Source organism: Pygoscelis adeliae, unplaced genomic scaffold (genome assembly GCF_000699105.1).
Source record: "Pygoscelis adeliae isolate BGI_AS28 unplaced genomic scaffold, ASM69910v1 Scaffold60, whole genome shotgun sequence".
Taxonomy (NCBI): Eukaryota; Metazoa; Chordata; class Aves; order Sphenisciformes; family Spheniscidae; genus Pygoscelis; species Pygoscelis adeliae.
Window position 1 is genome coordinate 1339368 of NW_008823954.1, and position 27844 is coordinate 1367211.

At 50.0% G+C, this 27844-nt stretch overlaps 1 protein-coding gene across 1 annotated transcript in view; it reads left to right on the plus strand.

Annotated features, from left to right (window-relative positions):
* ZC3H7B (zinc finger CCCH-type containing 7B) overlaps positions 1-21257 on the plus strand; it is a 50845-nt gene extending 29588 nt beyond the window's left edge. Inside the window, 9 exon segments of the mRNA XM_009321906.1 lie at positions 804-904; positions 1589-1770; positions 5615-5700; positions 11397-11530; positions 12806-12911; positions 14320-14428; positions 16148-16281; positions 17094-17257; positions 18025-21257. Of these exon segments, the coding sequence (XP_009320181.1) occupies positions 804-904; positions 1589-1770; positions 5615-5700; positions 11397-11530; positions 12806-12911; positions 14320-14428; positions 16148-16281; positions 17094-17257; positions 18025-18217 (1209 nt within the window). The 3' untranslated portion in view covers positions 18218-21257.
* The last annotated feature ends 6587 nt before the right edge of the window (positions 21258-27844 follow it).

Here is a 27844-nt window from a genome sequence, read left to right on the forward strand (position 1 = left end):
TATTTAAAAGACGTGTAGATGTGGTGCTTAGGGACATGGTTTAGTGGTGGACTTGGCAGTGCTAGGTTAACGGTTTGACTCGATGATCTTAAAAGTCTTTTCCAACCTAAATGATTCTATGATTCTGTATGTCCCAGCCAGTGCCCTGCTCCCAGAAGGGCAGTGAGCAGTGGATGCAGCTGTGTAGGAGAAAGGAGAGGTAGTTTTCCTCCTTAGCCCTGCAGCTGAACCAGGTGCACACAACCTCATGGGATCACCTGTCTCTTCCTCTGTCTTGAGATGTTGCTTTGAATTGTGATTTAGCCCCAGCTACTTTAGAAATCAGAACCCCGTAATGCAACAAATTCCCACTTGATGTCTGTGCTGAGCCACTGAGTTGGTTAGTTAAGGATTGGCTCGTACCATCTTGATACTCTGCAGCAGAGAGTTCCCCACACTGGCAGTGGTATAGGTAAAGGGACATGTTCTTTGCTGTGAACTGGCTGTTCTTTTATTTCTCCCCATCGTTTCCCCCTTGTTCTTGCTCTGTTGGCTAACTGGGAAAGAATATGTGGCTCTGACCAAAATGTTTCCAACCACAATGGAAAATACTGTTAAGAATAAGCCAAAAAATGTTGTCCGGAAGCCTTTCCAAAAGTTCGCTTGCTTTATTTTAAAGCCCTACCACAAAGTTTTCATCAGGCTTCTTCTAACTTTGAACATTAGAATAGGCTGGCTCTGGTTCTTCTTCCCCTTCCAAGTGAAATGGCTCTGATTCACTGCTCTCTAAGATTTTCCCAGTATGCTAATTCTTCTCTTCTCAGATTTGCTTTGACAGCAAACCTCGGATTATCAGCAAAGGGACCAAGGACACGCCATCTGTCTGCTCCAACCTTTCTGCCAAACACAGTTTCCATGACAACAAGTGAGTGAACATTTTTTGTGCTGGTGGGAGCAATCTCTCACAAGTCCAGCCAGTTTAACTCCAGGGCCCTGGTCTCTTTCTTTCTTTCCTCCCCGTAGGTTCCAATCATAGGGCAGATCAAAGCATGATAAATATCACTGTGTGCTTCACCCTGAGTGTTTGCTCCTGGTGCTGAGGGGATTTCAGGCATCAGCAAAGCCCTTTGGAATCAGCCTAAGTTTTCCATTGACTTAATTTGCCTTTCAGTTTGGCCTTTACATAAAGGTCAAACCAAAGATCCTCCAGCTCAGGATCCTGCCTCTGACTGGCTGGTAATGAACGTTTAGGAAAACAAGTATACGAAACATGTCAAGTACACAGTAATATGCCTTCTGGTTCCTGGCAACCTGAGACTTAGGGACTTGCTGAGCCAGAGGAGTTGGTATTTTTGCCACATATTTTGAAATGTCTCTGATCTCTGAATTTAAGCAGAGCATCATGGGCTGAGGAGATTGAAAATACCTACCTAGGGTTGATAGGGTGGGAGGACAGGGGTTTGGTTTTCCTAGTGGGAGTCTGCCTCTCCCAGAGTTGATTTTCTGTGTCCTTTGCCTGCCCAGTCAAATGTCTGAAAGTCACATGTAAGGAGGAGGGGGGTGAAGATTTGATCCTCTGGTGCTTCATATTTCTCCGGACTGGCTGCAGGTGTCTGGTCCACATTGTGCGTTCCACCTCCCTGAAATATTCCAAGATCCGCCAGTTCCAGGAGCACTTCCAGTTTGACGTGTGCCGACATGAGGTGCGTTACGGCTGCCTGCGCGAGGACAGCTGCCACTTTGCTCATAGTTTCATCGAGCTCAAGGTCTGGTTGCTGCAGCAATATTCAGGTGAGTGTGGCTTGGTGCAGGGCTGGTGATGTGTACGCCTGAGTTTCCTCCAGTGTGTACCTGGGGCCAGTTGAGAGGGGAAGAGTGTGATTTGGGAGTACTGAGAAGTTGTCACTGACTTGTGCATATACTTACTCTGTCTCCTCAGGGACACAGAAAAGAGGGCCAAGGTGTTCTGTGAGATGATTTGGCCCTTGTCCCTTTACATGTGCTACTGTAATTTGCAGACCAGGAAGCCTTTCCCTTGGGACCAGCTGCAGAAGTTGAAATGATTATTAGGTAGGGCTGAATCCCCAGAGACGTTTTGGTGCTTAAATCCTGTGCAAGACCCTAAATAGCAATTGGGCTCCTGAGTGAGCATCTGGTACAGTGAGAATGGCAGCATGGGCAGGTGACAAAGCAGTTATATAAAGTAAGGCTGTGCATCTCCACTTTCTCTAAACAAATTCCCCACAGTGGGAAATGACAAGATACTTGGTGTTTCCCAAAAAGGCTTTGATGACATACCTCTGAAGAGGCTATTGCAGAAATTATATTCAGGTCACTCATATAATGACACTACCACATCTGGCACTCTCAGTCCTCTCTCTCTCTCTCCGACATGTTGGAGGGTTTCTCTTGATGCTCTCTTCTTAACCGAGTAGATGCTGGTCCACCCACAATGCTACCTACATCTTTTTTCACCACATGGTCTTGTTTAGTGCAGGACCCGGCCCGGTAATGGGAGTACTTCAGAGAGGAAACACGTTACGGATGTTTCTCACCATTCTTTGATGAGAAATTGGGGGCAACTTCTTTAATTTATTGTTCAAACGCCTGTCACTGTTGTTCACTGCAGTCCTTGGCCTTGGCTTGACTCATGAGGGACCGTGATGAACAAGTAGCACACTGTGGCAAATGACATCTTTTATTCTTCCTGTTTGGCCTCACTTACTTGTGGCCACAGGAAATTAAAAAATTACAACACCAGAGTTTCTAAGACAGCATGTTGCCTGTGAGCCATAGGCCACCATTGCTGCCCTACATGCTTATGATACTGCCGGTAGTACTCTGGGCACTCTAATATTCAAAGACCTTGCTCTTTTCTTCACCCCATGGTTGGTTTATTTTTGTCCGTGGTTTTTTTTTTTTTTTTTTTTTTTTTTTTTTTTTTTTTTTTTTTTTTTTTTTTTTTTTTTTTTTTTTTTTTTCAGAAAAAGTTTCTTTGCTCCCGAAAAAGTTTCTTTGCTCCCTCCTTCCCTCCCTCCCTATTCCTTCCTCTTCAGCCTGTAGAAGAAATGGTTAGATTGATTTTTCCTTCTTGCCTTCTTTACTTAAGAAGTGATTTCCAAAGGGGAAGCTGAGGAGATGAGACAAGCCATGAGTTTAGCTGCAGAGGTGGTCAGTAAGCCTTGTGCTTATTCCCATCTTTTCCAACAATGAGAGAACCATCATCTTTTTGGTTTTTTTTCTGCAGGGCTGTATATACGAGCCTGGTTTCCTTGTGAATTTGCCTTCCTGGAGTAGTAGTTTATTACCTCTCTTAAGTGTAGCCCTCATTATGGAAACAGAGATGAAAGGTATTTGTCGTCATTCTCTGGGAATGCTTTAGCTTTGGAGCAGAGAGTTTGATTTGGGCACCATTTGCTCGGCAAGAACAAGGGGGCTTCATAGCAGCTTGCATTTGAAACCAGTGGGCTGTTGCATTTCACAGCCATTTGAGCTTTTACAGAGCTTATGGCTTTATTCATGGGGATAAAGGATTGTATTAGTGGAGTAAAGGTTCCCAAGATCTGAAAATGTGGACAGGCAGGACTGTTTTCTTGTTCAGTGTGGCTTTTCACAGGCATATCGTGCTATCTTCTTCCGTCAGTGGAAATCACAGTCTTTGTCCTCCTAATGATGTTGCAAAAGATGCTGAAATGTTATAAGTAATCAACACATGGGCCTTTTGGTTCCCAGATCATCTCTTTGGGACAGTTCATGCTTTGGAGAGCTGGTGTATTGGAAAACATCCTTTCATATTTGGGAAGGTTTTTTTTCCCAAACACCACATTTCTAGACTGTCTTGTTGAGTTAGTTCAGATTTCTGGGACAGGAAGAAACAGTCACTTGTTAAGAACCTCATTTGAAATTCAGTCTTCTGACAAGAGCTGTATATGCTTCTCCCATTGGTTCTGCACCCCGGGGATCACAGTGCAGGTGTGCAGAATGGAGAAGATGGGAGCTGCTTCAGCACTTTCTCTGCCAGGTCCGGTGCAGCACATTAACTTTTTGCTGTGGTTTTCTCAGCTTTGTAGTTTTTGTCCCCAAAGTACAGATCAGCGTTGTATCCAGCCCTGGATTACTTGGACATGGAAGAGGGAGTTGCAGTTTTTCTAACTCTACACAGTTTCTTCTGGGATTAATGGTTAAGAAGGAGAAAATCCACAAACAGCTCTGATCTGGGAGTAGTACCAGCTATGCAGCAGCTGCCATTTTGGAGGCCTGAGCAAATGTTCTTGAAGAATAGTAAAGTCCCCTGAATGCTTTTCATCCTGTCCAAACCCTGTCCAAACAGCAGTATTGTTGCCTGGCAGGGACCTGGACAGCTGAAATCACAGATGGGGAAACTGAGGTCAGGAATGCTGTGTCTTACCCAAGTTACAGCCTAAGCTGAGATGAAAACTTGTGTTTGCTGGCCCTGAAGTTCTGGAACATGCCGGCTCCCAGATCAAAGATGGTGTCCATGTGGCATGCCTGGGGAACCCCTCACTTCAATAATAAAAGCTGCAGGCAAAATCAAAGCAAGCAATTTTGCAGCCTCTCTGTGCTGGGGGTGCTGCATCGAGGCCATCCTCAGCACCCCACTTGTTACAGTCAGCTGGCCGTTGTAAGACACTTGCTTCAGTTTCTTTTGGCAGCTCTTTCAGGTCTTTATAGCACTTAAATAACATGGCTTTTTTGTAACAGAGTCCTCACATTGACAAGACAGTTCCTACTCTTACATACTTTTCTCTTGCTGATTAGTTCTCTGAGAATTGTAGCGCCCATCTAGCTGGTTGGTGCTGGCCTGGGCTGTTCCCTTGCCGCTTGAGTTGGTCAGGAGCTAATTCCTCAGATAAGGTCTGACCAACCCTTTTTCTTGTTGTCTGATGTTGCATTTCTGATTCCTGAAGCCTTGCAGAACTTTCCTTGCTGGTTACATACTAGCAGCTGTTCCTTGGTTGGTTTTGCACTTTGGGTCTTTCCTTGTTACCTTGGTTGCACTTGGTGTTTGTCTGTGTTGAATTTCGACTTTCCTTTCCGCCTATTGATTGATGGGCAGCCCCCACAACTTGAAGTGTGTAACAGGCTAATTAATTCCAGCAGGGATTAGGTGAGACTTCTGGGGTCTTGAGGATGCTAGATGTCTCGGTGGGATATCTGTGATCTTCCAAGCTAGTGACAAAAACTCCAATATACAGTAGATCAATAGTAACAAAGCATTGTCTTCAGGGCCTTGGGTCAGATCTGTTGACATGGTGTTGGAGGCAGTCTTGGTCAAGGTTTGACCCCTAGTCAAAAATCATCAACTTGGAGACAGCATCTGGGTCCTTTGCAAACAGCCTGAGCAGAATGCCGGGTCTGAATGAGCCCAGGATACCGAACTCTTCTCCTTTTGTTTGGCTTGTGTGGAGAGAAGAGCTTCCTTAGCCTGCGCTTAAACATGTTCTGTGATGGGTCCCTTCACAACCCATGTCCTGACATTACCAGTGGGACCGTTGGGAGCTGTCAGCCACACAGGGGTTCCTAAGCACCAAAGTAGGAAGTCCTGCAACCCCTCCCTCCCTCTTTTCTCTTGGCCAAAGCAGGGTAGCTCAGTCCTGCCTCCTTTTGTTCCCAGGAATGACCCACGAAGATATCGTGCAGGAGTCAAAGAAGTACTGGCAGCAGATGGAGGCACATGCCAGCAAACCAGCCAACAGCATGGTAAGTAAGGTGCATCTAGGGCTTGCAGCCTGGTTTTGCTCCCAACTGTTCCAGCACTTTCTCTCTTTTCCTCCCACTGCTGTGCCTGACAGGTCCCAGGCAGACCAGGCTGGCCATTGAGGAGGGCAGCTGAGAGCTTTCCTGGCTGCAGTGCTAGTGATGAGCTTTGTGCCTTGTTTTGCAGCATTGTTATCTGCTCTGTTCAGTGGTGGGGTGAAGCCTCCAGAGCAGGGAGGGCAACGTGCAGAGAATGGTGCTTCCTGCGACACCTTGCTAGTGAAATCGGGAGACTTCGGGGACCGTGACCACACAGAGTGGGAACCAAAGGTGTCCTGCTGCCCTGTAGTGGCCAAGGGATGATACAGCAGTTCGAAGGACTGTAAGAAATGACTCATGACCCACAGGACTGCTCTAAACGCAGGAGTGGGTGGAACTTGCAGCTCAGGTGCTGTTGAGGCTGGGCAGGATCTTAGTGGCGCTTTGCCAGGAGGAGGCTGTGAGCTTTGCCTCTCTTTGTGCCACCAGTCTCTCAGTGTGGGAGAAGGTGCCTCTGGCTGCACCCTCCAGCACTGTCAAGAGCTTTCTCTGGAGAGATGTGTTAAAGGCAAAGGGCACCTCTTTGTTTGCTTTCTTCCAACCTGTTGGCTACGGGTGTCGCTGCATTATCCTCTTTTTCCCCCAAGGGGGTGTTCTGTAGTGTAGGAGCAGAGTGCACCCAGTGAGGACGATTCCCAGCCCACCCCTGAGGTTGAACTAAAGCAGTTTTGCCATTAGAACAGGGAGTTTTTTGTTCTTTAATTACGTTCAGAAGATATGTCTGATGAGATGAGAAACTTCATGCCTCATAGCAAGCTCTGAGGCATAGGAGCAATTCTGTCCCCTGCAAAATGGTGGGGAAAGTGGTGTGAATCCTTTTTGTTCCCACTTGACAGCTTTCTTTCCCCTTGTGGAGGCCTGAGCTTGCCACCCCTTGGCCTGTGCCTTACTATCAGAGCAAGGGTGCTTCACCTTTGTCTGGGACCTCTCACCCAGGAGTCCCTCTGCAGAGACCAGCACTGAGTGCAGCCTGTGAGCACCTTGCGGAGGAGGTGTTTTATAGGAAGGGGATCTGAGTCACTCATGTGGTGTGTAGCTGCTTTTTTCGGCTAGGTTACGGGCCAGCAGAAGTGTTCTGAAGGCTGTAGGGCACTGATGCTGGGGAAAAGCAAGTCTGACGGGCATGGGTTAGCCCAACAGGAAACATGCAGGTGACTGCACTGATGCTTGCAGTGGGCTTCACGTCCACCTATGTACTGGTTATGCTGCATGAGATGGAGTCATCTTTGAGGAGATGCTCAGCAACATACCTGTGCGGCCTGTTCTGCTGTTGTGGTCTGAAATGGTTGGGGGAGAGGAAAGAGAAGCAGCAGGCCAGAGTAACTAAGGTCTCTAGTTCCCAAAGCCGTCTGACTCGCTTAAGGAATATGTTCTAGCCTCTCAGGAAGCTGAGAGGACAGGTTTCTACAGCCTGTATTATATGAGAAGTGAGCCTGAATGATCTGAATAGTCCCTGCAGACAGAGCTGGCTATGATCTCTTTCTACCTGGTGTGGGGACAGAGGCAGCTGCCTGCATCTTCACAGTGGAGGAAACTAAGCATGAATTTGCAGCAGTTGGTGACAGTACTTGGATTTATATCAGCAATCCCTGTCCCATGGAGAGTGAAGTCTAGTGACTGGTTCTGTCCTGCCTTCTGTGAATCTGCCTGCATTTTCCAGAAAGCTCTGTCTTGACATTCTCTGTGCATAATCTGGGAATAAAAAAAGATAGATGGACAGCTGTTTTCCTGTAAGCCTTGCAGCTTCAAATTCACCTTTGTCTGGAGGTGCTGCTGTTGGAAGAACAAGTTGTTCAGCGAGCATGGTGAGAGCGTGTCCTCTGAAGCACGTGGGATCTGGATGCTGAGAGAGGGTTTCGTTTCTGGCTGTTGGGGCTTGCAGGGGGCAAAGGATCAGGAAGAGAAACACCAGCACCTGCTACATCAGCTGTCAGGGGATGGGCAGAGCGCTGCAGTTTCTGGGCCCTGTGGGCAGTGTTAGGGCTGATGGCCAATGGCAAAGTCTGGGTGTGCCCCACAAATGCCTGTTGCAGAGCGGGACCGCACCGTCCACCCTTCCAGGGCATCATTTTGTGTGGAGACGAAGCAGCAGCCTTGTTGGTACAGTCAGAAAGTGCCTACCAGCGGCACCATCAGTTGTGTGTAGGGATTGGCAGCCTGGCACTGGCACTGTGCAGGGAGACAGTCAAGTTGGTCAGATGCATGTGTTTGCAATAGCAAACCATGGCTTTGGCATCAGCACGTACTCAGCCAGAGGGCTGTGCTCCGGGATGAGACACTGGCTTGCTGCCGAAGACCCCAGGGGCAGGACTAACGTATCTGTTGAGAGGTGTTTATTTTTGCCATTATTTTCTCCCGTCCAAGCAGGCTAACATGACTCAGAGTTTTCTCAGCGTCCTTCCAGCTTTCCAAGTTGGCTGCCTGGCAAAGACAACTTCCCAGGAGTGCTATAAAAGCAGACCCCTCCTTCCCACCATCCCGTGTGATCCACCCTCACCCCGGCGCCCTTTGGTCAGCGGAAGCAAAGTCGCTCCCAGGGATTTTGCTGCAATTTTGTCACAGCTGCCAGTTGGACTCAGTTGCTGGGGCTATCCAGTTGTGGAGAAAAGAGGCAGGCAGCATACAAGGACCCAGCAGCTGTGATGATGCAGGTCAGGAGACTTAGCAACAAGTGGAAGATGAAGATACACCGCTTGCTAAACGCCTGCCAGGGGTCTTGCACTTGGCCCCACGAATTTGGCCCCATGGAGGCTGCTGTAGGAGTAAACCCAGTGGCTGCAGATGGAAGAGGCAGTCAGCAGGAGACTGTTGTAGGTACCTGGGTGTCCTCAACTGCCATCGTATCCCTAGGAATTGAGGGGCTTTAGCCCCTCAAGAAACAGGTTTTTCTGTTTTTTGAGGGCTATTCTGTTTTACCTCACTAGCCAGCTGCAGGGCCCCCATAAAAACTGGCCTCAGAATTAGCAATTTAAGCTTGTAGGTAGCTGGGTGTCCTCAACTGCCATCATATCCCTAGGAATTGAGGGGTTTTAGCCCTCTGTTTTTCTGTTTTTTGAGGGCTATTTTGTTTTACCTCACTAGCCAGCTGCAGGACCCCCATAAAAACTGGCCTCAGAATTAGCAATTTCAGCATGGAGAGGAAAGGAAAGGGTACTTGCACCTAAGTACGGCTCACTCGGTTAGGTGGCTGAGTAACCTGGGCTCTTCGTATAGTCCCCCGGGGCATGTGGCTCCTTCAGAGAGCATTTCAGTATTGTTGAGAGGGGTTCCTGAAGTTGTGAGACACAAGTGGCCATGCAGGGGCTGTTGCTTTCTGCAAAGCCTGACGTGGAGAGCTGTCGTGCCAAAGACTTTTATTTATTTGGTTGCCATGGTGCATAGCTACCACTATATTGTCTGGCTTCATAGCAAAGGGGTGGTGCCGCAGCCCGAGGCACTTTTGACTGGCTTCATCTACTAGAGCCTCATGTGATACTAATTTCCACACTGTTGATTATCAGCAGCCTGCTAGGTATGTGTCTTGCCTTTACAAATACAGTCATGTAGCAGCAACAACAGCAGCCTTGATTTTTCACTTGGCTTCTAATCCCCCGGGAGCATACGTGCCCACTGGATTGACCAGCAGTTTGCACGACTCTGATCAAGAAAAGCACAGGGCTTCTTTTGGTTAAGAATTTGTGGAAAAAGCAGCCCAGATCACCAGAATTACCTGAGACACATTTTCTTTATCTCTGATCTATTGTGCCTTCTGGAGCCACTTGATTTTTCATTTTGCTGAGTCAGTAGATTTGAGCCAAGCTTCCTCGCTGTGCTGAGAGATCTGTCGCCTGGGGGATTATATGGCAGATAGCATTGGGCTGATAAAAGGGAATATGCCAGCAGTGCCATTTTGTTACCTTAGGCCTATAGGTTTGGTGGGTCAGTGGTGAGCTGTAGTGTAATTTTCTTTGGAGACAAGTGGAGATCAAAAATACTGTTCAAAGGCCACATGTCTGAGAGGGAGGCACCTTACTGCCTTCTGTGATATCCCAGGTCTCAATGCTGCTTATCCCGCAGCTGGCCACTTTGATGTGTACTTGGTGGTCACCAGCACAGGTGAAAGCTGACAGATGAACGCGTCACATGGCGGATGCCACCAGAAGGGCTGTCCTGCAGGCAAGTGGGCCAGAATCGCTGCTGCTTTTCAAGAGAGATGGTGGTTCTCTGGAAGGGTCCTTTTGCTGAGACATCCAGAGCAGTGATGGCCCCTTGTGGTTACCACAGGCAAAGTTCAGCTCTCTGGTCAGCTCTTCACAGCGATGGAGGACCCTTTGTATGTCATCTCTGCTTCTCCGAAAGACTGGGTCTGGAGGATGCAGAATGGTAGTCGATAGCTTATGTGGTGTTTCCTGGGAGATGCTTTGATTCTGCACCACCTGGGCTTGCTGTTTTCCCTTTGCCAAGGGATGCACGTAGGGTCCATGCTACTGCTAATCGATTGCTGGCAGAAGCCTCCTCCTCGGGGACATGGTTTGCCTGTCTGCTCGTTATTAGCTGCTCAGGGTTAGAAGTCGAGGCATGGCAGCTGGGATGGGCTGCTTATGTGGTTAGCAGTCAGGGAGCTGTTTTACTGGTACATGACCTTTGTGCTTCACGGTTGGCTCAATGACCAGGGTGTTCTTTTAGGTTCTTGCTTGTACCCTCACATACTGCTGTGCCCAGGGCCACTGGTGTCCAGTCAGGTTTGCTCTTTGGTTTGGAAATGGAGACACCAGCCTCATGTCTTCCAGTGGTGGTACAAAATGTAAATGGCTTTCTAGAGATTCGCTCAGAAAATGCGAAGCAGTGGTGATATGGGACTGGCTCCATTTTTTTCCCCTCCACAATCTGTCAGTCATAATCCCAAAAGAGCCTTCTCAAGGAGACAGAAGACCGATGAAGTTAAGTGACTGACGATATGAAGTATGTGCATTGACAGTTGTACCTCTTTCTAGAGATCATGATTAACTGCCTGTGAGGCCTGGTGCAAAGGAACTGTGAGGGATGGAAACCTGCCCAGAAATGACTTCGAATGGTATTAACAAGAGGACCCAGCTCTGACTTCAGTGTGTCAAATGGTAGACGTGACATGAGCTGCTTGGTCCAGAAGTGGGAGTGGTGGGTCCCGCGCTGTGGCACAGCCTGGCCTCCTCCCAAGGGGGCTCTCTCGGCTGTGCGACTGAGCTCTCTCCATGGATAGCGAGGGGGACGTGGATTGCCCTCCCTGCGGGGAAGCGGGGATTAAGCGCTGGGGCAGGTCTCGCAAAACTTGTCTGTACATGGAGATATGCTGCAGGGGTTTTGCAGCCAGGCCTGGTCAGTGCTCGAAGCTGCCAGGCTGGCTGTGCTTTTGGCCCGACGTCGAAGCCCAGGAAATCATGCTGAAGCAAGCAGTGTTTTTGCACCTGCCTGGTATCTCAATGGGTCACCAGCTAACATCGGCAAAGGAGAGCTGGGCTGTCTCTGATTTAATCTGGCTTGTCACTGGCACGCAGGCGTGTGGGGAACCGCCAGTGTCTCCGTGGCAGTTTGGGGGGTGCATTTTGGCTCTGTTTGCCTGAGGTTGTGGTTCTCTTCCCCAGGCTTCTCCCCGGGCTCCCACGTCAAGCACCTTTGACCTCCAGATGAAATTTGTGTGTGGCCAGTGCTGGAGGAATGGGCAGCTGGTGGAGCCAGATAAAGACCTCAAGTACTGTAGTGCCAAAGCCCGCCACTGGTGAGCAATGCAACCTTCTCTTTCCCCCACACCTCCTCAAGGGCAGGAATTTCTCCTCTTACCTTCTCCAGGGCTCCATTTGGCCTCTTTGGAAGAGGCTGTAAGGTTTCCTAGCAGCCTCTCGCTGCTCAGGGTGTTTGTCACTACTGCAAGCATTGCAGATAGCTGTTTTCCAGTTTCCAGCTCTCTTCTTTACTGTTCGTATTTGCTGCCAGCATCGTGCAGACTGTTACTCCTGGTGCGTGCAGTCCAGCTCCCACAGTTCCCTTTTTTCCCAGTTGCTATAATTTTTTCTTAGCAAGGTCACTGAGATAGTTCTCCTCTGCACTTGTTTATACTCCTAGCTGTTCGCAGATGTCTGTCAGGTCACTATTAGCAATGATTCCAGGTATTCTGCTTCCTTTTAAATTAGTTTCCTTGGCTCTTTCATTGCTTTGGTTGCTCTTCTCTGATGCATGTCTTGTCTGTTTGCACCTCCTGGCTCCTTGGGGCCTGTGAGGATGTTCGGTGTGATAGAAGAAGAGTATTAGCTGGGAAGGCACCACTGGGTCATGGAAGCTGTGGCACCTCTCACCCAGGCAGCCTGGCAGGATAGGGTGGAAGGGTTTATAGGACTTCACTGCCCATAACACAAGCCACAAAGGCACAGTCCAGCATCCTATTGCAAATGTAAGACCTTTGATGAAAAAGAGACAGAAACAGCAGTTGTTGGAGGAAGTGCTCAGGTGAGGATCACTTCCTGGAACGGGAAGGATAACACCTCTTTGTGCAACTGCTGAATAGAGCTGGGGGTTTTGCCCAGGCTATCTCCTGGTGATCATTTGCTGGAGCTGCAGGAGAATTAATACTTCCTGGCACCTGTTTGTAAGACAGTGCTTGTAATGGCTTGTATTTCTACTGCACCTTTCAAACAGAAAATATTCCCAAATGTTTTTCATGGATCTGATTGCACAAGAATTGGCTGTGTCGAAGGGTGGAATGCAGCTGTTTAGTAATACACGGTGATGCCATGTGAGACTTGGGGGAGACTTTTGTGGCTTTATGAGAAGAGATACCCCAGGAAATATGTGATAAGTACAGGGAGAAATCCTCCTAAAACATCCTTCTTGTGGCTTCTGTGTCACAGATGTGCATGTCTAGGAGTAGCCAGATAGTAGCAGGGACAAGCTGGACAGGAGAATCTGGTCATCTCTCAATATTTAAGGGTCTCTGAGGGAAACAAAACCTTGTTCTGCTCTTCCTTTTGCCTCTCTTGATTTATTCTCTCTTCTTCAGTTGGACGAAGGAACGTCGCGTCCTGCTGGTGATGTCCAAAGCAAAGAAGAAGTGGGTGTCTGTCCGACCACTGCCTTCCATCCGCAACTTCCCACAGCAATATGATGTAAGCCCCATGCCCCGCACGGCCAGATGCCCCTTCCCCTTCCCTCCCAGCATGGTGTAGTGCTTTGAGGGATGGTCCCTTGTAGACCTGGCAGGGAAGTGGGCACGTGTTGGCTGAGGTGGGAGGCAAGGACAGACTGAGGGCAGCAATATCTCACACGCATCCAGCAAAAGGATGGAGCAGAAAAAGGAGCAGCACCCATTTAAACCACTCTACACACGCATGCGAGTTTCTGACATTGCTGTTAATGCAGTCACCGTCTCAAGAAGTGGCTGGCACAGGGTTTAGAAATGAGATTTAAGTCTCCCCTTAGGTCAGGGTTTCTCAGTGTGGGTGAGAGGCGAGACAGAGTGCTTGGGAGAAGCCTATCCCTGCCTTTGCTGTGGCTGTGCTGACGTAGATTGTGAAACTTGCTCACAGTGTGTTTTGAAAGCACAACTAAGAACTCCACTAAAAAGACAGGTGCTGTGAGGAAAACTACAGATATCCAACCTCCAACCCCAGCCCCAAATATGGCGACTGATAATTTCTCTCTCCCTCTCCTTTCCTTTCTCCCTGAAAGGAGAAAGCTCCTCTCCCTCCTGCCTTATGGGATCTGCTGCCTCTTAGTCCATGGGCAGGTGCAAGGCCACATGTAAGGCCTTGAGCGCTCTTCAGTTGCAGGCCAGTTGCTAGAAGGTGGGGAGGGGAGCAAGAGTTATTTACAGCTGCTGCAGTAGGAGATGAGGCCAGCAGGTGAGTCACAGATCGTGCAGCAAAGGCATATGAATGTGTGCTTCACCTGAGCTCCCACCCAGGCCCCACCAGAGAGGAACAGCATTGTCTCTTCCCCGCAGCTTGTGTGGGCCAGCTGGTCTCCACACTGCTGTCCTCTTCTGGTGGCAGGACTGGGGGAGAAGGGACGATCAGTAAATATGATGCTTGGAAAGCTTCTTGTTTTCTCTGGCAATGATGCTGTTGGTAGCTGTGAGGTAAAGTTGTGCACGCTAGTGCGGTCTAAGCAACCTGTAAGGCCACTCTTCACCCACTTGGAGATGGCTGGAGAATGAGTCACCTTTGGGGACCAACAACGTGACCAGCAGGAGACACTGTTGGGTCTATCAGGTTGCTCCCCGCTGTCTCCCCCAGGGCCAGTGTTAAGCATACCTGCACTCACTTGCCTATGGAAATGGCAACAAGAGAGAGACCAGGTGCTGAACTGAGCTGCTTACATGTTTATAGGGAAGTCTTTACCTTTCATGTCATCAGGAGCTTGAGGAAAAGAAGCATGAGTTAATGACGTATGAAGTGTCCTGTTTGCAACCTCTCCTGTGTGCAATTTAATGTCCCAGCTGGTTTTTTGAACCCACTTTCCCCTCTAGCAAGGAGTGCTTGTGCAGATGCTAAATTTTGCTCTGTCTTTTAACAGTTGTGTATCCATGCACAAAATGGAAGGAAGTGCCAGTATGTGGGCAACTGCTCCTTTGCCCACAGCCCTGAGGAGAGAGACATGTGGACCTTCATGAAGGAAAACAAAAGTGAGTGTGGGAAACATGGGCCAGAGAGTTTGGAGAGAGGGAAGAAGACATTTGGGCAATGTCCATCTCAACAGAGATGGAGCTGGACAGAGCTGGTACCATGAGCTTAGGTGGGATTATGGGGCAGGTCTGTCTACAGTAATTTAGAGCTGCTCTTTTCTTAAACGTGCATGTATATCTTGAGTCCCTTGCTCTGGGACTAGTGCACATTGGTCCCATGTCTTGCACTGCTCCATTGCTGCCCTCCCTTTCTGCAGCTCTTGAATCCACCCTCTGCTGTCCTTCCAGTTGCCTGTACTGTCCCAGGCCTGGCTCCATATGGAGCTCTGCCAAAGCACCAGTCCTGACCTGTAGCTGCTCCTATATCTTTCTGTCTTGTATCTGCCTTGGCTTTCTTTCCCATTTCTGCTCATATCCCTTGCTCCTGGGCTGCGGCACTCCCTGCTCATGGCATTGTATTCAAAGGGGTGGATTTGAGATCCTGAATGAGAACATCGTTGGGTGGTGCCTTTGTGGAGGAGCTTGTCTGGAATTAATTATGCAGGCTCCCAACTTAGCTGTTGGGGGATAGCTGGGGGGTTGCCCACGTCCTGGCCCGGCCACCTCTCTGGCAGCAATCCTTGTTTATTCAGACCAACAGTGAGCTGGGAAAAAAAGACTCTCTTTGCAAGGCCCAGTTGTCCAGGTGCTCACCTAGCTCTGTTGGGAGATGCTGGAAAGCTTGAAGGGTTTCAGGCCTGCCCTGAGTTTGTTTGGTCTTTGTGCTTGGATGGAGGGTCTTTCTCTCTGCTGGGCCAAACGCTTTTATTTGTTACAGTTCAAGTCATTTTGTTGCTGAGGCCTTTAAAGCACATCAGAACAGTCTGGGTGTGTTTGCTCAAGCACGAAGGCGAATCTTCAAATGACAGCGTTCTTTCAGTTTGGGGGAAGTTGCATTCTTTATCCCCAATTGCCTTGAGTTCCTCAATTACCCATTTAGTGAGGAGTAAATCACTAACGCATTGCACTTACAGCATCGCATCAGTGTCTGCAAACATTTCTGTTTCCGTAGCTTCTCTCAGGAGCTGATCTTGGAAAGGCGGATGTGCAGTCAAAGCTTACAGCCAAGATTTCCCTTCCCACTAGTGTCCTGAGTGGGTTTTAAACCAAAAGCACCAAGAGACGTTGACTGCACTCCTCTGGGCAGGTTTTGAACTTGGGGCAAGCTATCATTAGGTCTGCCTCCCCTCCCCAGTGCTTCCTGTGGCCAGCTTGCTTGAGGGCTCTCCTCCCTCTCAAGTGCTGAGGATGAAGCATAGTCTTAGAGGGAAGGGACAGATCTGAATCCAGCCCCTGCCTTTGCTGTGGCTGGAGTGAGATGTCTGCTGACGTCAAGCAGAATCAGGCCTGATGGAGAATCACCTCTTGGGGTGAAGTCCATGGAGATCTTGGGGCACCTTCCCTCCTTCCTGAATGCTTTGTATAGCTGCTGTCACAGTTGCCCCTTAACTCATAGAAGACACCTCCCCACATCAGGTGGTGTGAATTTGGTTCCTCTCCCCAGGGCTTTCATCTGAGGAGGTGACATCAGGCCTTGCGAGCACAGGCCTTCAGTCTGTCAGCAGCTGCTGCTGCGCAGGAAAGGGGAGGGAAGGGCTGTCCCAGCATTCGTCCTTTTCTCATAGTTTGTGCAAGGTGTGGGACGTTGTCTGAGTGACTTCATGGGTTGCCTTTGTGCAGTACTAGATATGCAGCAGACCTATGACATGTGGCTAAAGAAACACAATCCTGGGAAGCCTGGAGAGGGGACACCACTCACCTCGCGAGAAGGGGAGAAACAGATCCAGATGCCCACCGACTACGCTGACATCATGGTAATCGGCTGATCTCTTGTCCTTCATCCCTCCTTCTCCTCCTCAGTGCTGATAGCCTGCCCTCTCCTGTGCTCCAGGTGTGAGCTAGCAGGGACCACATTGATCTTGTGGGAAAGAGCCCGTGCTCATGTAGGTTAAATGGACAGCTTGGAGCAGCACAGCAAGGGCAGCACAGATGAGGCGGGAAGGGATTGACCTGGGGTCAGCAAGGCTCTGCCTGGCTTTTCTGTTAATCCTCGAGTCAGTAGGAGTCTACCTTAGGTTCCCTTCTGTGTGGCTCAGCCTCTCCCCAGGGTTCCTGCGTGCTCCTGGGAAAGCTGGCAAAGCCATTGCTGGCCTGTCAGAAAAGAGGGAGAAGGTTGGAGAAGAGCTGGGTCTGGAGCGCAGAGGCCTGGGAAAACTAGAGGCAGATGTGCCTCCTTAGCCCAGGGGTGGTGGCTGGTGTAAGGGTTTGCGCTCCTGAAGAGTCCTGCATTGCCTGTGCACCTGGGGGCCTTGCAGTCAGACCCCATCTGGGCCGTCAGCAGGGGCAGGGGGACTGTGTCAGTGAACTGAGCTGTCCTGTTCTCTGAGCCCATTTGAGCTGTAGGTAGACTAGGTAGACCTCAACAAAGCACCTCCTCTGCGCTCCCTTAGTGGCAGCATGATGCCTTGAAGATGACATGGCAGGGAAGTGTGGGAGGTTGTAGACTGAGCAGAGCTTCCAGGATGCTCTGGAAGGAGAGGGGGAGAGGCAGTGCCAGCATGGGGAAGGCCGACGGGTGTGACTGTTAATGCACTGACTGGCCCTTTGCCCTGTCTGCACTGGTTAGATGGGCTACCACTGCTGGCTCTGCGGGAAGAACAGCAACAGCAAGAAGCAATGGCAGCAGCACATCCAGTCGGAGAAGCACAAGGAGAAGGTCTTCACCTCGGACAGTGACTCCAGCTGCTGGAGCTACCGCTTCCCCATGGGCGAGTTCCGGCTCTGCGAAAGGTACCGTTGCCTCATCTCCCTCCTGTGCAGCTGCTGCAGGGACAGGGCGACAGGCCCAGGGCCTCCGTCATCCCTCCTTCACCACCACCTACTCCTCCTCTCACAGAGTCCCCAGGGACTTCTGCTTGGAGGACGAGTGGGACAAGCTGACAGGTTTGGGTGATGGTGAGGCTGCTGTTGGATCCCAGAGGTGCTCAGCCACACTACTGAGTGGTAAAAATACATTTCTGAGCACGTGTCTTTAGAAAATGAGAGCAAGCTTCATGTCTGCACCTGTGCCCTCCATAGCCAGGGTGCTCTCAGCTGCCAGGCTTGGCCTGATGCTTGGGGGAATCCCAGGTGCTTTATTAAATGGTTTGAATGTCTCACACCCTCTGAATCAGCACCTTGAAGTGTCTTCAGAAGACTTGTGATGGTTAGAAATGCCGTTTTGGTTAGAGAGAAGGCTGTCTCTCACAGCTGTTACCTGGCATTTCCTCTCTTGTGTGGTGGTTTCTCCTCATCCCTGCTGGTCCAGTTCCAGCTCACGTCGTTTCGTTCTGTTGACTAAATCCCCTCATAGACCTTGCTCTGTTCGCTGCTCTGTTTCTGTGCCCAGCCTCCGTGTTGCCTTCCCCGGCTGCATGTGGGTTTGTAGGAGAATCGCCTCGCCCTTAGAAAGGAGAGTTTGCAGCATGTTTCGGTGGGCCCCAATCAAGTATCCCAGATGGGGAGCTCAAAACCTTGTCCTGGGGGTGCCCTCCTGATCGTGCTCCTTGTGCTGGCAGGTTCCAGAAGAGCAAGGCCTGCCCCGAAGGAGAGGAGTGTCGCTATGCCCACGGCCAGGACGAGCTGACGGAGTGGCTAGACCGGAGGGAGGTGCTGAAACAGAAACTGGCCAAAGCCCGCAAGGACATGCTGCTCTGCCCCAGGGATGACGACTTCGGGAAATACAACTTCCTATTGCGGGATGGCGTATAGTAAGGGTTGGGAGGGGAGCCTGTCGGCTGGAGAAACACGGGGCGGGTTTTCCAAGAGTGGCAGTAGCAGGGAGAGTGAGATCTGTGTCTCGCAAAGAGAACTTTTTCTTTTCTTTCGTTTTAAGATTATGAGACGATGATTTATTAGTGGTGAATGAAATCGTGAATTTGATTCTCCTTGGCCAGCGAACACCATGCTCACTGAGTTTGTGATCCATCTTCTCTCTCTTCTTTACCGCAAATTCTCCTTCCTCTCCATCTTCTTGTTTTCACTATCCTTCATTCAAAGGAATGAATCCAGTACTGGCTGCAAATCGGAGAATTTCTCCTTGTGTTATTCTCCTGCTCTTCAATTCGGAGTGTGGCTGCAGAGGTCTGGAGGACAAAGCTGAGAGAAAGGGCCAGACATCTGGTGAAAAGGTGACCATGAAGTTCATGTGCTCCTTTTCTCAGTGCTGCAGAGCAAGCCCCGCTTACGCTGCTGCAGCTGGCCTGCTCTCCTGGGAGTTCAGTACCAGAAGAATTAGGAACTGGGGTGCAAAAGAAGGAAAACCACTAGATCCGGCTTAAAACATCTTAAAACATCAACTGGTGCCGAGGAGGGTAACAGCCATCTGGTATAAAGGGTGTAGCTAAAAGCAGCAAAGTAATAAAACTGCTTGCAGCAGCAGGAACTGGATTGTGGGTGACTTCAGGCTGTTTCAGCTGACTGTACCCAGAAAGCAAACTGGTGACTCCTCATTAGATGTCTTTCTCAGTGTGCGACAGGTATTCAGGGTGGGTAGTTTTGGTTTGGTTTTTTGGCTGGTGTGACCGGTGCAAGTAAGACCGAAGCCATCTAGAAGGTGTAGTGGAGACTGTGACACACCCTGCGTCACTGTAGTCCATGCAGCAGTATCAGCCAGGAGGAAGGCTGTAACCAAAAGGAGCCTGTGTTTCTGTGTTGCCTTGTGTCCTGAAGAGAGGGAGGGAGGTAAGGGGGTTCCCATCTTGCTCTTTAAATGGCGCGTGTTACTGGTTATTTAGAGCTGTGCTTTTCCCTGCACTGCCAGAAGAACTGGGTGGGGATCCATTTAAAAGGACACCATCGAGCAGCATGGGCGATGCTTTGCTGATGGGAATCCAGCTGGAAGGGCACTTACCAGAACTGGAGGTCCAGCCCCCTCCTTCTCAGAGCCGGGGCAGGGAGCTTGCGGATGCACAGTGCAGGCAGGATGCGACCCAGGGCAGGGACTGCGGTGGAGGGTGAGTGGCACAGTGGGACCCAGCCGTGAGCCTGCTCCTGTCTCACCTGATGAGCGCCATGATGGGGGAACCAGTGATGCTGAGCTCTGGGCCAGGATTTTTGGCTTTTATAGTGGCAGCGGTGAGAGGCAGTACCGCTCTGTATGCCAGCCTTGTCCTTTCTGGCGGTCTCATCCTGTAAGCAGTAAACGTGTGTCCTGTCCTGAGCTTCCCTCTCCTCCTCTCTTCTGCAATCCAGCTTCACTCCACAGGTTTGCGTGCATGCATGCGTCTACTCAAACACGAACACATCTCCTTCCCAGCCTTTGTGGGGGATGTCTTTTTCATACAGAGTCCCCCAGGACAGCAAGCTCAGAGCCCATGGGGCTGGCAGTACTATATCCGTGGTAAATACAATCTGGCCGGGACCTGCTTGGTGCTTTGGCATTGCTGGATCCCCCTTTTCCCTCCCTGCTCCCATATCCTTGGTGTTCCCAGCTTCAAGAGAGATGGGATGCGGAAACGCAGGAGATGTGGAAATGCAGGAGATGCCGGGGGGGCAGCTGGCATCTTTCTAAACCAGCCTCCTGGCAGGTGCGTCAGCTCCACTGGGGTCGTTACGGCCCAGGAGCAGAGTGCGCTGCATGCTGGTCTTGGGTCTTTCCAGTGATATTATGTGCTCCAAGTAAGCTGAATGTGCCTCTGAGCTTGCTTCCCCTCCTTTAAAATGGGGATGGTGGTCACTGGTTTGGTATGAGCTTCCCTTCTTGGCTGTACAGCACCTTGAGATCTGGCCTGGAGGAGGCCAGGACCGTAACATCTGATGATACGCAGATGGCTTATGAGAGGTCTGGGAGAACTGGGGAGGGAAGCGGTTGTTTCTACCTCGGCCCACATGTGGGGAGGAGGACGAGATGAGGAAGGATCCGTAGTGCTGTGGGGAAAGAGAGTGACCAACGCAGTATCAGACATGGCAGTTCTTGAGTGGCCAGGTGCTGTATTTTCTCCTCTGCCCTTTGCTGTCGCTGCCCGGATTGTTCCTTCTCCTGGTGCTCCTTGTGCTCAAGTGGTCAACTTTATAAACGGAGAGAGACGGGGGAGGAGGTAGGCATCAACTCCTGGGTTATCTTCTTCTGCTCTTCTTGGGCAGAGACGCCAAGGAAGTGAATCTGGATCGGGGAACGTCGGAATGTGGTTTTTATTTTTAAAACAAACCTGCATCTCTAGTGTGACTCTAGCGTTCGCTGCGCTGTGATTTCTCATATGATAACTTGTTTAGGTTACAGTGGGTCGCTGTCCCCTCTCCCCGTCTCTGCGATGAGAGCCGAGCTGCTCAGCGGGGCTTCGGAGGGACGGAGCGGGGCCGAGGCGGGGGGAGGGCGAGCGTGCCTGAGGTGAGGGAGGCCCACGGTCACGGGGCTTGCGTCAAGTATCTCTTTTTGTTTTCCCTGATATGATAACCTGGTCTGTGGTGTTGCAGTACTTTGTCACCAGACTTGTTTTAGTGTGTATATATGTGACCCCTCCCATGAAGCATATATACACAGGTATTAAATATATCGCTCTATATAATACTATATGTGTGTGGTATCGAAGGAATCTTTTAAATGAGGGTAAAGGAAAAGGACTCGGGCCAGGAAACGCAGCATCTCCGGTTTAAATATGAAGACTTTTATTTGGGTTAGGGAAAGGGAAATAACAGAGAGGGGAGGGTTTTATATAGATAGGTATAAATTTTGAGATGGGACAGGTTTCCCTGTTCACATTTTTGAAACCCCCTAGGAAGTCCTCGCAGTCCCATCTCAGTGAAAGAGTATAAGGCTTTGCTTATATTATTTAAAGAGACATTGTGAAAGGCAGGAAGCTTCACGCTTGACTTCCCAGGCTCGCTTTATCAAGCCAAGAGGGTTTTCTTCCGCACGTTATGTACTCTCAGCAGAACTGCTCAGTGCTCACGGCTCTACAACAGATCAGCCACGAGTTGTAGGGCTGTTTAGTGGTGCATTCACGGGACCCTGTGATAACGCTCTCTTTTCTTCATTCATGTGAGGGAGAGAGAAAATTTTGCAGCGCAGCACCAAATCCGAGGGTTATTAACAGAAGAAGTGATGCTTTAATTTTACAACATTAGAAGAAAATATCATATCCTGTAAAATAATCGAACACACATGCTCACACAGAGGAGAGACTTTGATTCAGATCAACTTGTTAAATGCTGAAGGACTTAGTGGAAATCTTTTCCCAAATCCTTTGGCAGGGGCAGGGATTTAAGTGACGCTGGTGGTGGAGTTAACCTGGCCTTTACAGGGGGAAGTAAAAAAACAAAAAATACCCTACTTAGCTTGTATGAAACTGTATGTCAAAAATGGATGGGTTTTAGCAAGTGAAAGGAAAAGATAGCAAGGGGATGCTGCAGTTCTGAGCTGGGTAGTAATGATTTTGAGTCCTTTAATATGTCTTTGTATTAATATAATTTAAGAATACCACGCTTTACTATTAAAAAAGAACTTAGTATCTTTCATAAGGTCTAGTATCAGGATAATAATGTAGATGTTTTAACAACATTTTTGGTTTTGTTCTTAAATAAAAAAAAAAACAAACTTGCTTCTTTTAGCCTTTGTAATAGAAAATAAAAGTGTGCACTTTAAACCCTCTCCTGATACAGTGTATGTTTGCATTTTTCAAATAGCCCGCAAAGGCTTTTCATCTTGGTTTCAGGCTTCCCTGCTGTAAGGAGGGAAGCAAAGGGAGGACTGCAAGCATTGGATCGCTTTCACTTTCTCCCATCCTTAAGTATAATCTACTGCTCTTCTTGCTGAGTGGAAGATTGCCTATGTGAGTGTTAACAGATTCTGCAGTTCTTCATCAGACGCGGAGTTCTTGTGAACTTTAAGTGTATTTAAGGTTTTTTTTCCCTTTACCGCAAGCACCAAGAATCTACACGCTCTGCATTAACACACAGTTTCAGGTGTTTGGGTAACCTGTGTTTTGAAACCTCCAGTAATCAGGTCTTGTCATCACCTTCATCTAGAGGTTGTTCCGCTGAGTAGGCTGCTCCGTTCAACTGGGTCAGCCAGTTCTTTTTCCTGCCAGCGGTGCCCCCTGCCAGGGAAAATGCCCTCAGCCCTACCCACCCAGTCACATGCAGCTTGGGCCGTGAGAAGTGTCTGTGCAGATTCCCCCTGACAAGGATGCTGTGTGGTGAAGATCGCACCTGGGGGAAGAGGTCAGTGTGAAAACATTTCTTAATAAAACTGTTTTCTTTATTTTTCAAATCCGTCATGATGCAGATTAATCCGGATTCTTGATGAAGCCAAAACTGGAGATGCAGCAAAGACAAGGGAGTCCCATGGAGGCACCCTGCTACTGCTGTTTAAACTGGTAGAGTGACCAGAAGGTCACATCCAGCGAGACCTGAGGAGAGGAGACTTGCTACACATCTCCCCAGTGTGCCTGGATACAGACACGAGGACTCACGTCCTTCTGGTCACAGGAGGAGAGGTCTGAATACAAGCTCGTAGTGCAGAGGGAATGAGGAGACCGGTGCACTCTTAAGGTGCATCTGTTGAGTACATGCAATGTGAGAGGCATTAGTTTTACCCTCCAAAGATTATTGAGGCCATGCTGGCAAGAGCGAGGGCAGCTTTTCCAGTACAGTGGGGACCAAAACTGCCAAATTGCAAGGCAGACAAAGCATGAGGAAAAAAACAACAGTGTTTTCCTTTCAGGTTTGAGCCTCAGCTGTAAACCCCTCCTCACTGGTGTTTCTTCTTTGAAGAAAATAAACTTGTATTTTGAAGAGGCAGGGAAGGGAGTGATGATGTCAGTATTCAGATCCTCGTAGGAACTTCAGCAGATAAAAGACAATGGGGAGAGCCCCAGATCAGCCAGGAAGGATCCAGGTCCGATGGAGGACTGAGAGGAGCAGGAGCAGAGACCCCTGAGAGGTGGGAGGAAGGCTTCGTACTAAAGACCTTTAATGCCACCACACCGCAGCCTGGCAGAGGGAGTTTGCCTTGCAAAGAGTGCAAGCTGCAGATGGGATTCCTAAGCAATTCTGTGACTGAGTCTGTCTGCCCACGCTATAGGGAAACATTTCTGGGCAGTGACAGTAAGTGATGCAAATGCTGTCATCACTTTTAATTGTGCTTGCTGCAGCCGTTGCAACCTAGAACAGGGCCGTGTTGCATCATGCCCTGTGCAAGGAGAGCAGCAGAGAGTTCCTGCCCTGCAGGACCTGTAACCTGCAGAGGCGTGTTGGTCACTGTCTGGGGTGGAGGGCACAGGGGAGGACATGCTGTAGGGCACTTGGGGGGAAAAACATTGGGCAGAAAGCGATGTCCTAAATAGTAAAAGAGGCCTGGATGGGAGTGACTGGTGGGAGGGAAGTGGAGGAGGAATGGCTGCAGGAGCACTGGCTGGAGCAGACAGCCATTAGGTGTGGGGCGGAGGAAGGTGCTGAACAGACTCGGTTGGGTGCCTATGGGGTGGCTCTGGGCAGAGGTCCTGTGGACAGCTAGCTCTAGGGGCTTCCTGGAAAGCCGTGGGCGCTGCTCAGGAGCTCTGCGCCATGTCTCATCCAGCCTCGCCCCTTTCTCCCCAGGATGGGAGGGGACAGGACCGGGCCCATCCATTCCCAATAACCTCTCTCCCTTCCCAGCTGGATTGTCCCCTCCCTCTTCTCTGCAGTTCCCCCTCCAGGCAGGAGCAGCAGGTCCTGGTGCCCCTGGGGCAGGGGTGGTGTTTCCTGAAAGCAGATCCAGGTGCAGCAAGGATGAGAGCAGGGATCAGACGAGATGACAGCTCCAGCTGGCTCCTTCCCCACTGCAACAGTCCTGGCCCTGGCAGCTCCTGAGACTGCCCATTTCAGTGGGTGCTCCTCTCTTCAGTTTAGCTTACGGATGGCAGCACCTCAGAAAACTCCTACTTTTTCCTGAGAGCCTCGGGAGGCACAGACTTAGCAGAAAGTCCCAGGAAATAGGGTTATTCGTTACCATCTGGATTAATCCTCCCAAAACTGACATTTACCCAGGGCTGGGATGGAAATCTCTAAACCCAGATGCCAGAGTAGATTTGGCTCGCTTGAAACCGGAAAAATACTCAGCGCTGGAGGTGCTCTTTGGTGTATTTCCCTTGTTCTCTGTGGATTTCCTCTGCCTGCCTTAGCTGTGGGCTTTCAGTAGTGCTGAGGCCCTCCAGGCGGATGGTTGGGAAGGATGAAAAGCTGCATAGTTTCTTTAATTGAATACCAAGGCACGCTCCCCTGTCTGTACCCCAGCAAAGCTGAGGCACAGAGGGAAAGCCCTGCTTCCAAGGGAGTGAGATGGCCTCAGTTTTCCTCAGCCAAACGGCTTGAGGATAACTGCAACACGGCTGGACGCTGCCCCTGGGAGCTGTAGTGGGGATTCGATACAGAAGCAATGTTTCAAAAGAAGCTCTCGGCAGGCTGGATCTTCTGTTCGAGACCATTCATATCTTGGCTTTTGAGGATCAGCAGCAGCCAAACTGCCCAGGCTTCTCAGAGGATTGGTTGTTTTCTTTCAGCCCACGTGCCTTCCCCAGGCTGAGCTGACTCCTGTATCCGTCCATCAGGCTCTGACCTCTTGGGCCATGATGCTGCAGGATCCCTGCTCCTGCCGGGAGCCACGTCGTTCCCAGGAAAGGTGAGTGACCCTGGGAAAGGATGGCCGAGGGACAGCCAAGGTCCTTGCAGCCACCGTCTTTGTTTTGAGAAGGAAGCAGCCAGAGGAGCGTGTATCTTCCTTGCTGTCCCACCCAACCATCTCCCACGGACCCTGGCAGAGGCCCAGCAATCACTGTCCTTGGATTTCCCCATCCTGCTTTAAACGCCTTGGTTTATTGCTGCTCTTGGAACCTCCTGGGCTCTGCCTCCTGCCAAGGCTTGTTTGGAGAGCTCCCAAAGCTGGCTCTGCCCAGGCTCCCAGAGCGTTTCCGGAGCAGGGAAATGCACAAAGGCAGCTCTAGGTGTCCTTCCTGCCCAGGGCAGCACAACTTCTGGTATCCCAAGAGTCTTTCTCATGTTTTCTCCCTGCCTGGCACCTAGTTTTCTGGCAAATGGCACCTCACAGGGGAAGGCCACGTGCGGAGGAGCAGAGCTGCGGTGAGCCTGGCTGCCACGTGAGCACCCGAGAAGGGGGGGATGTCTTGGCAGGGGGGGTGGGGAAGCAAAGCTCATTAGCTTTTTGGCACTCATTTTGGGGAATTAGTTTTTAGAAATCCTTTCGCCTCAGGCGGGAAGTGCAGGCAGTTCCTTCCACTGAGCTGCACCGCTCGCTCAGGGATCCCGACGCTGCTCCTCCACATAGGGAGACAGGCATATATGTACACATACGTACGCATGTGTATGCATGCAAGACCCTGCCCGGGGAAGGGACAGCCCCTTCAGAATCAGGAAGGGGACTCAGTGCAAGGTCTCATCAAGCCTGCGTGTCTGTGCCCCACGCTGATACCGTCAAAAGTACCTAAAGGGTCGCACATTCGTATTTCAGGTGCCAGGCGGCCTTTAGCCAACACAGAGCCCCAGTTGCACTTTTACCACCCTCAGCTGCCCACCCTCCCGCGCTGGCTTCATAGCTCCTTCTCCCACCTCCTTTTCTTTTAAAGTAATCTGCTGTGGATGCAGACACGCCTGGTCTGGCCACAGCCTTCTCTGCTGCTGCCATTCTGGGTGTCCTTACAGCTCCGTAGATGTCTGTCACCACTAGCAGCAGCATCTCGACCCCGTAGAAGACAAGGTGCTGGCATGTAGGGCAAGCCTCCTTTCAGAAAGGCCACAGTGAAACTCAGCTGCCAGTCCCTGCCAAGGTGAAAAAAATTCCCTATCGAGCCCAATGCACTATGCAAATAAATAGTTAAATCTGGAAGCTGTCAGTGAAATGTGCATTTGTCCTAGGAGCTAATATAAGAACACAAAAAAATTACGGATGTCTGCAAAGAGGCAGTGACTGACTTCTGGCAAAGGGTTTGCTTGGATAAAAGAAGAAAGAAGACACCACTTACCAAGCTGGGTTTGGTGCAAGAACTAAACCCCCTGGGTGGGCCTGGAGCCTCCACACAGACCATGAGGAGTAGGTCTGATCTGTGGGACCTGCAACAGAAGACATCCCCATGTGAGGTGATATGGAAATTTCTGAATAATGGCTGTGCTGCTAAGGTGAATCGTCTCGGGTGACTGAAAAAAAGAAAGCTGTTTCAAGAGCAACAGGATTTGTAAAGCTTCTAGAGATTTCTACAGGCTTTTGTCCTTATTTCCAGATACACTTCAGGGGATTAAACCTACCTTGTCTGTCACCACACAGTCCCCTCGGTACTGCTGGCTTCTGCCTGTCCCCTCACTATTGCCTGCCAGGGGCAGCATGTGCTTTGGGGTGTTGGCTGCCAATGCATGTGCCCCAGATCAAACAGAACAAATAACAGCAGGTTTTCCCTCTGAGGAGGCATTAATTCGACTCTCTTCTTCCTAGTTTATCTTTCAATAGAAAAAGATATTTAAATATATTTATCCCTTTACCAAGGTGGGTAGCATGTTCTGGGGAGGGAGGGGTGGATGGATGGATAGATAATACTGTTGTGTAAGCTTTGTGTCCTTAGAAAATCAGACAAAAATGTTTTTTATTTTCTAAGAGGACACATTCATTAGATTATCAAGCCAAGCTTTCATCTCATTGGAGGAAGCTGAGATAACAGAAATCAGTAATAATAACCAATAATGTCTTTCTTTGGTCAAATGTCACTGCTGCTGTGACAGTGTGTCAGGTGTCCTGTGACAGGAAGGTTCCCCACAAGCTGTGCTTTCTGATACATGTAAGAAACAACTAAACTCCCTCCTGTAATGGTGGCCTCAGAAATCCATGTGCAGCCAGGCGCCACCACCAAGTACGAGACCCACAGCAACAATCTGCAGGAGTTTCTGACCAAGAAGGCACCCGGGCGTGCCACCTTCTCGTGTTTTGGGGCCGAGGGTGGCTGCAAGGCACCGGCAGGAGGGGAGGCAGTGGAAAGGCAGCTCCAGAAGCACCGCAGATGTGGCCCTGTGAAGGAGTTGAGGGAGCACTCGTGGGGCTGAGGCAAAGATGGCAACTTGGAGAGATGCACAAAGAACCCCTCGCCCAGCTCCTTGTAATGAACAGGGTTGTATCAGAGGTCTGAATGTCCGAAATGATTCTTCGGGGTCTCAAACTGCCAGGAAGGCTGTACCTATTGATAACACCTGAGCAGCGGTGCTCTGCAGTTCCTGGTGTGCTTTGGGCCTGACGGCAGACCTCTGTACAGAGATCCCTCTAAAGACAGGAGTAGAATTAGGGAGTTTAAAAGAGACGTTTATATGCTCTGGTACCAACAGAAATACCTGAGCACTGCAGAGAGGCGAAGGGGGGGGGGTGTG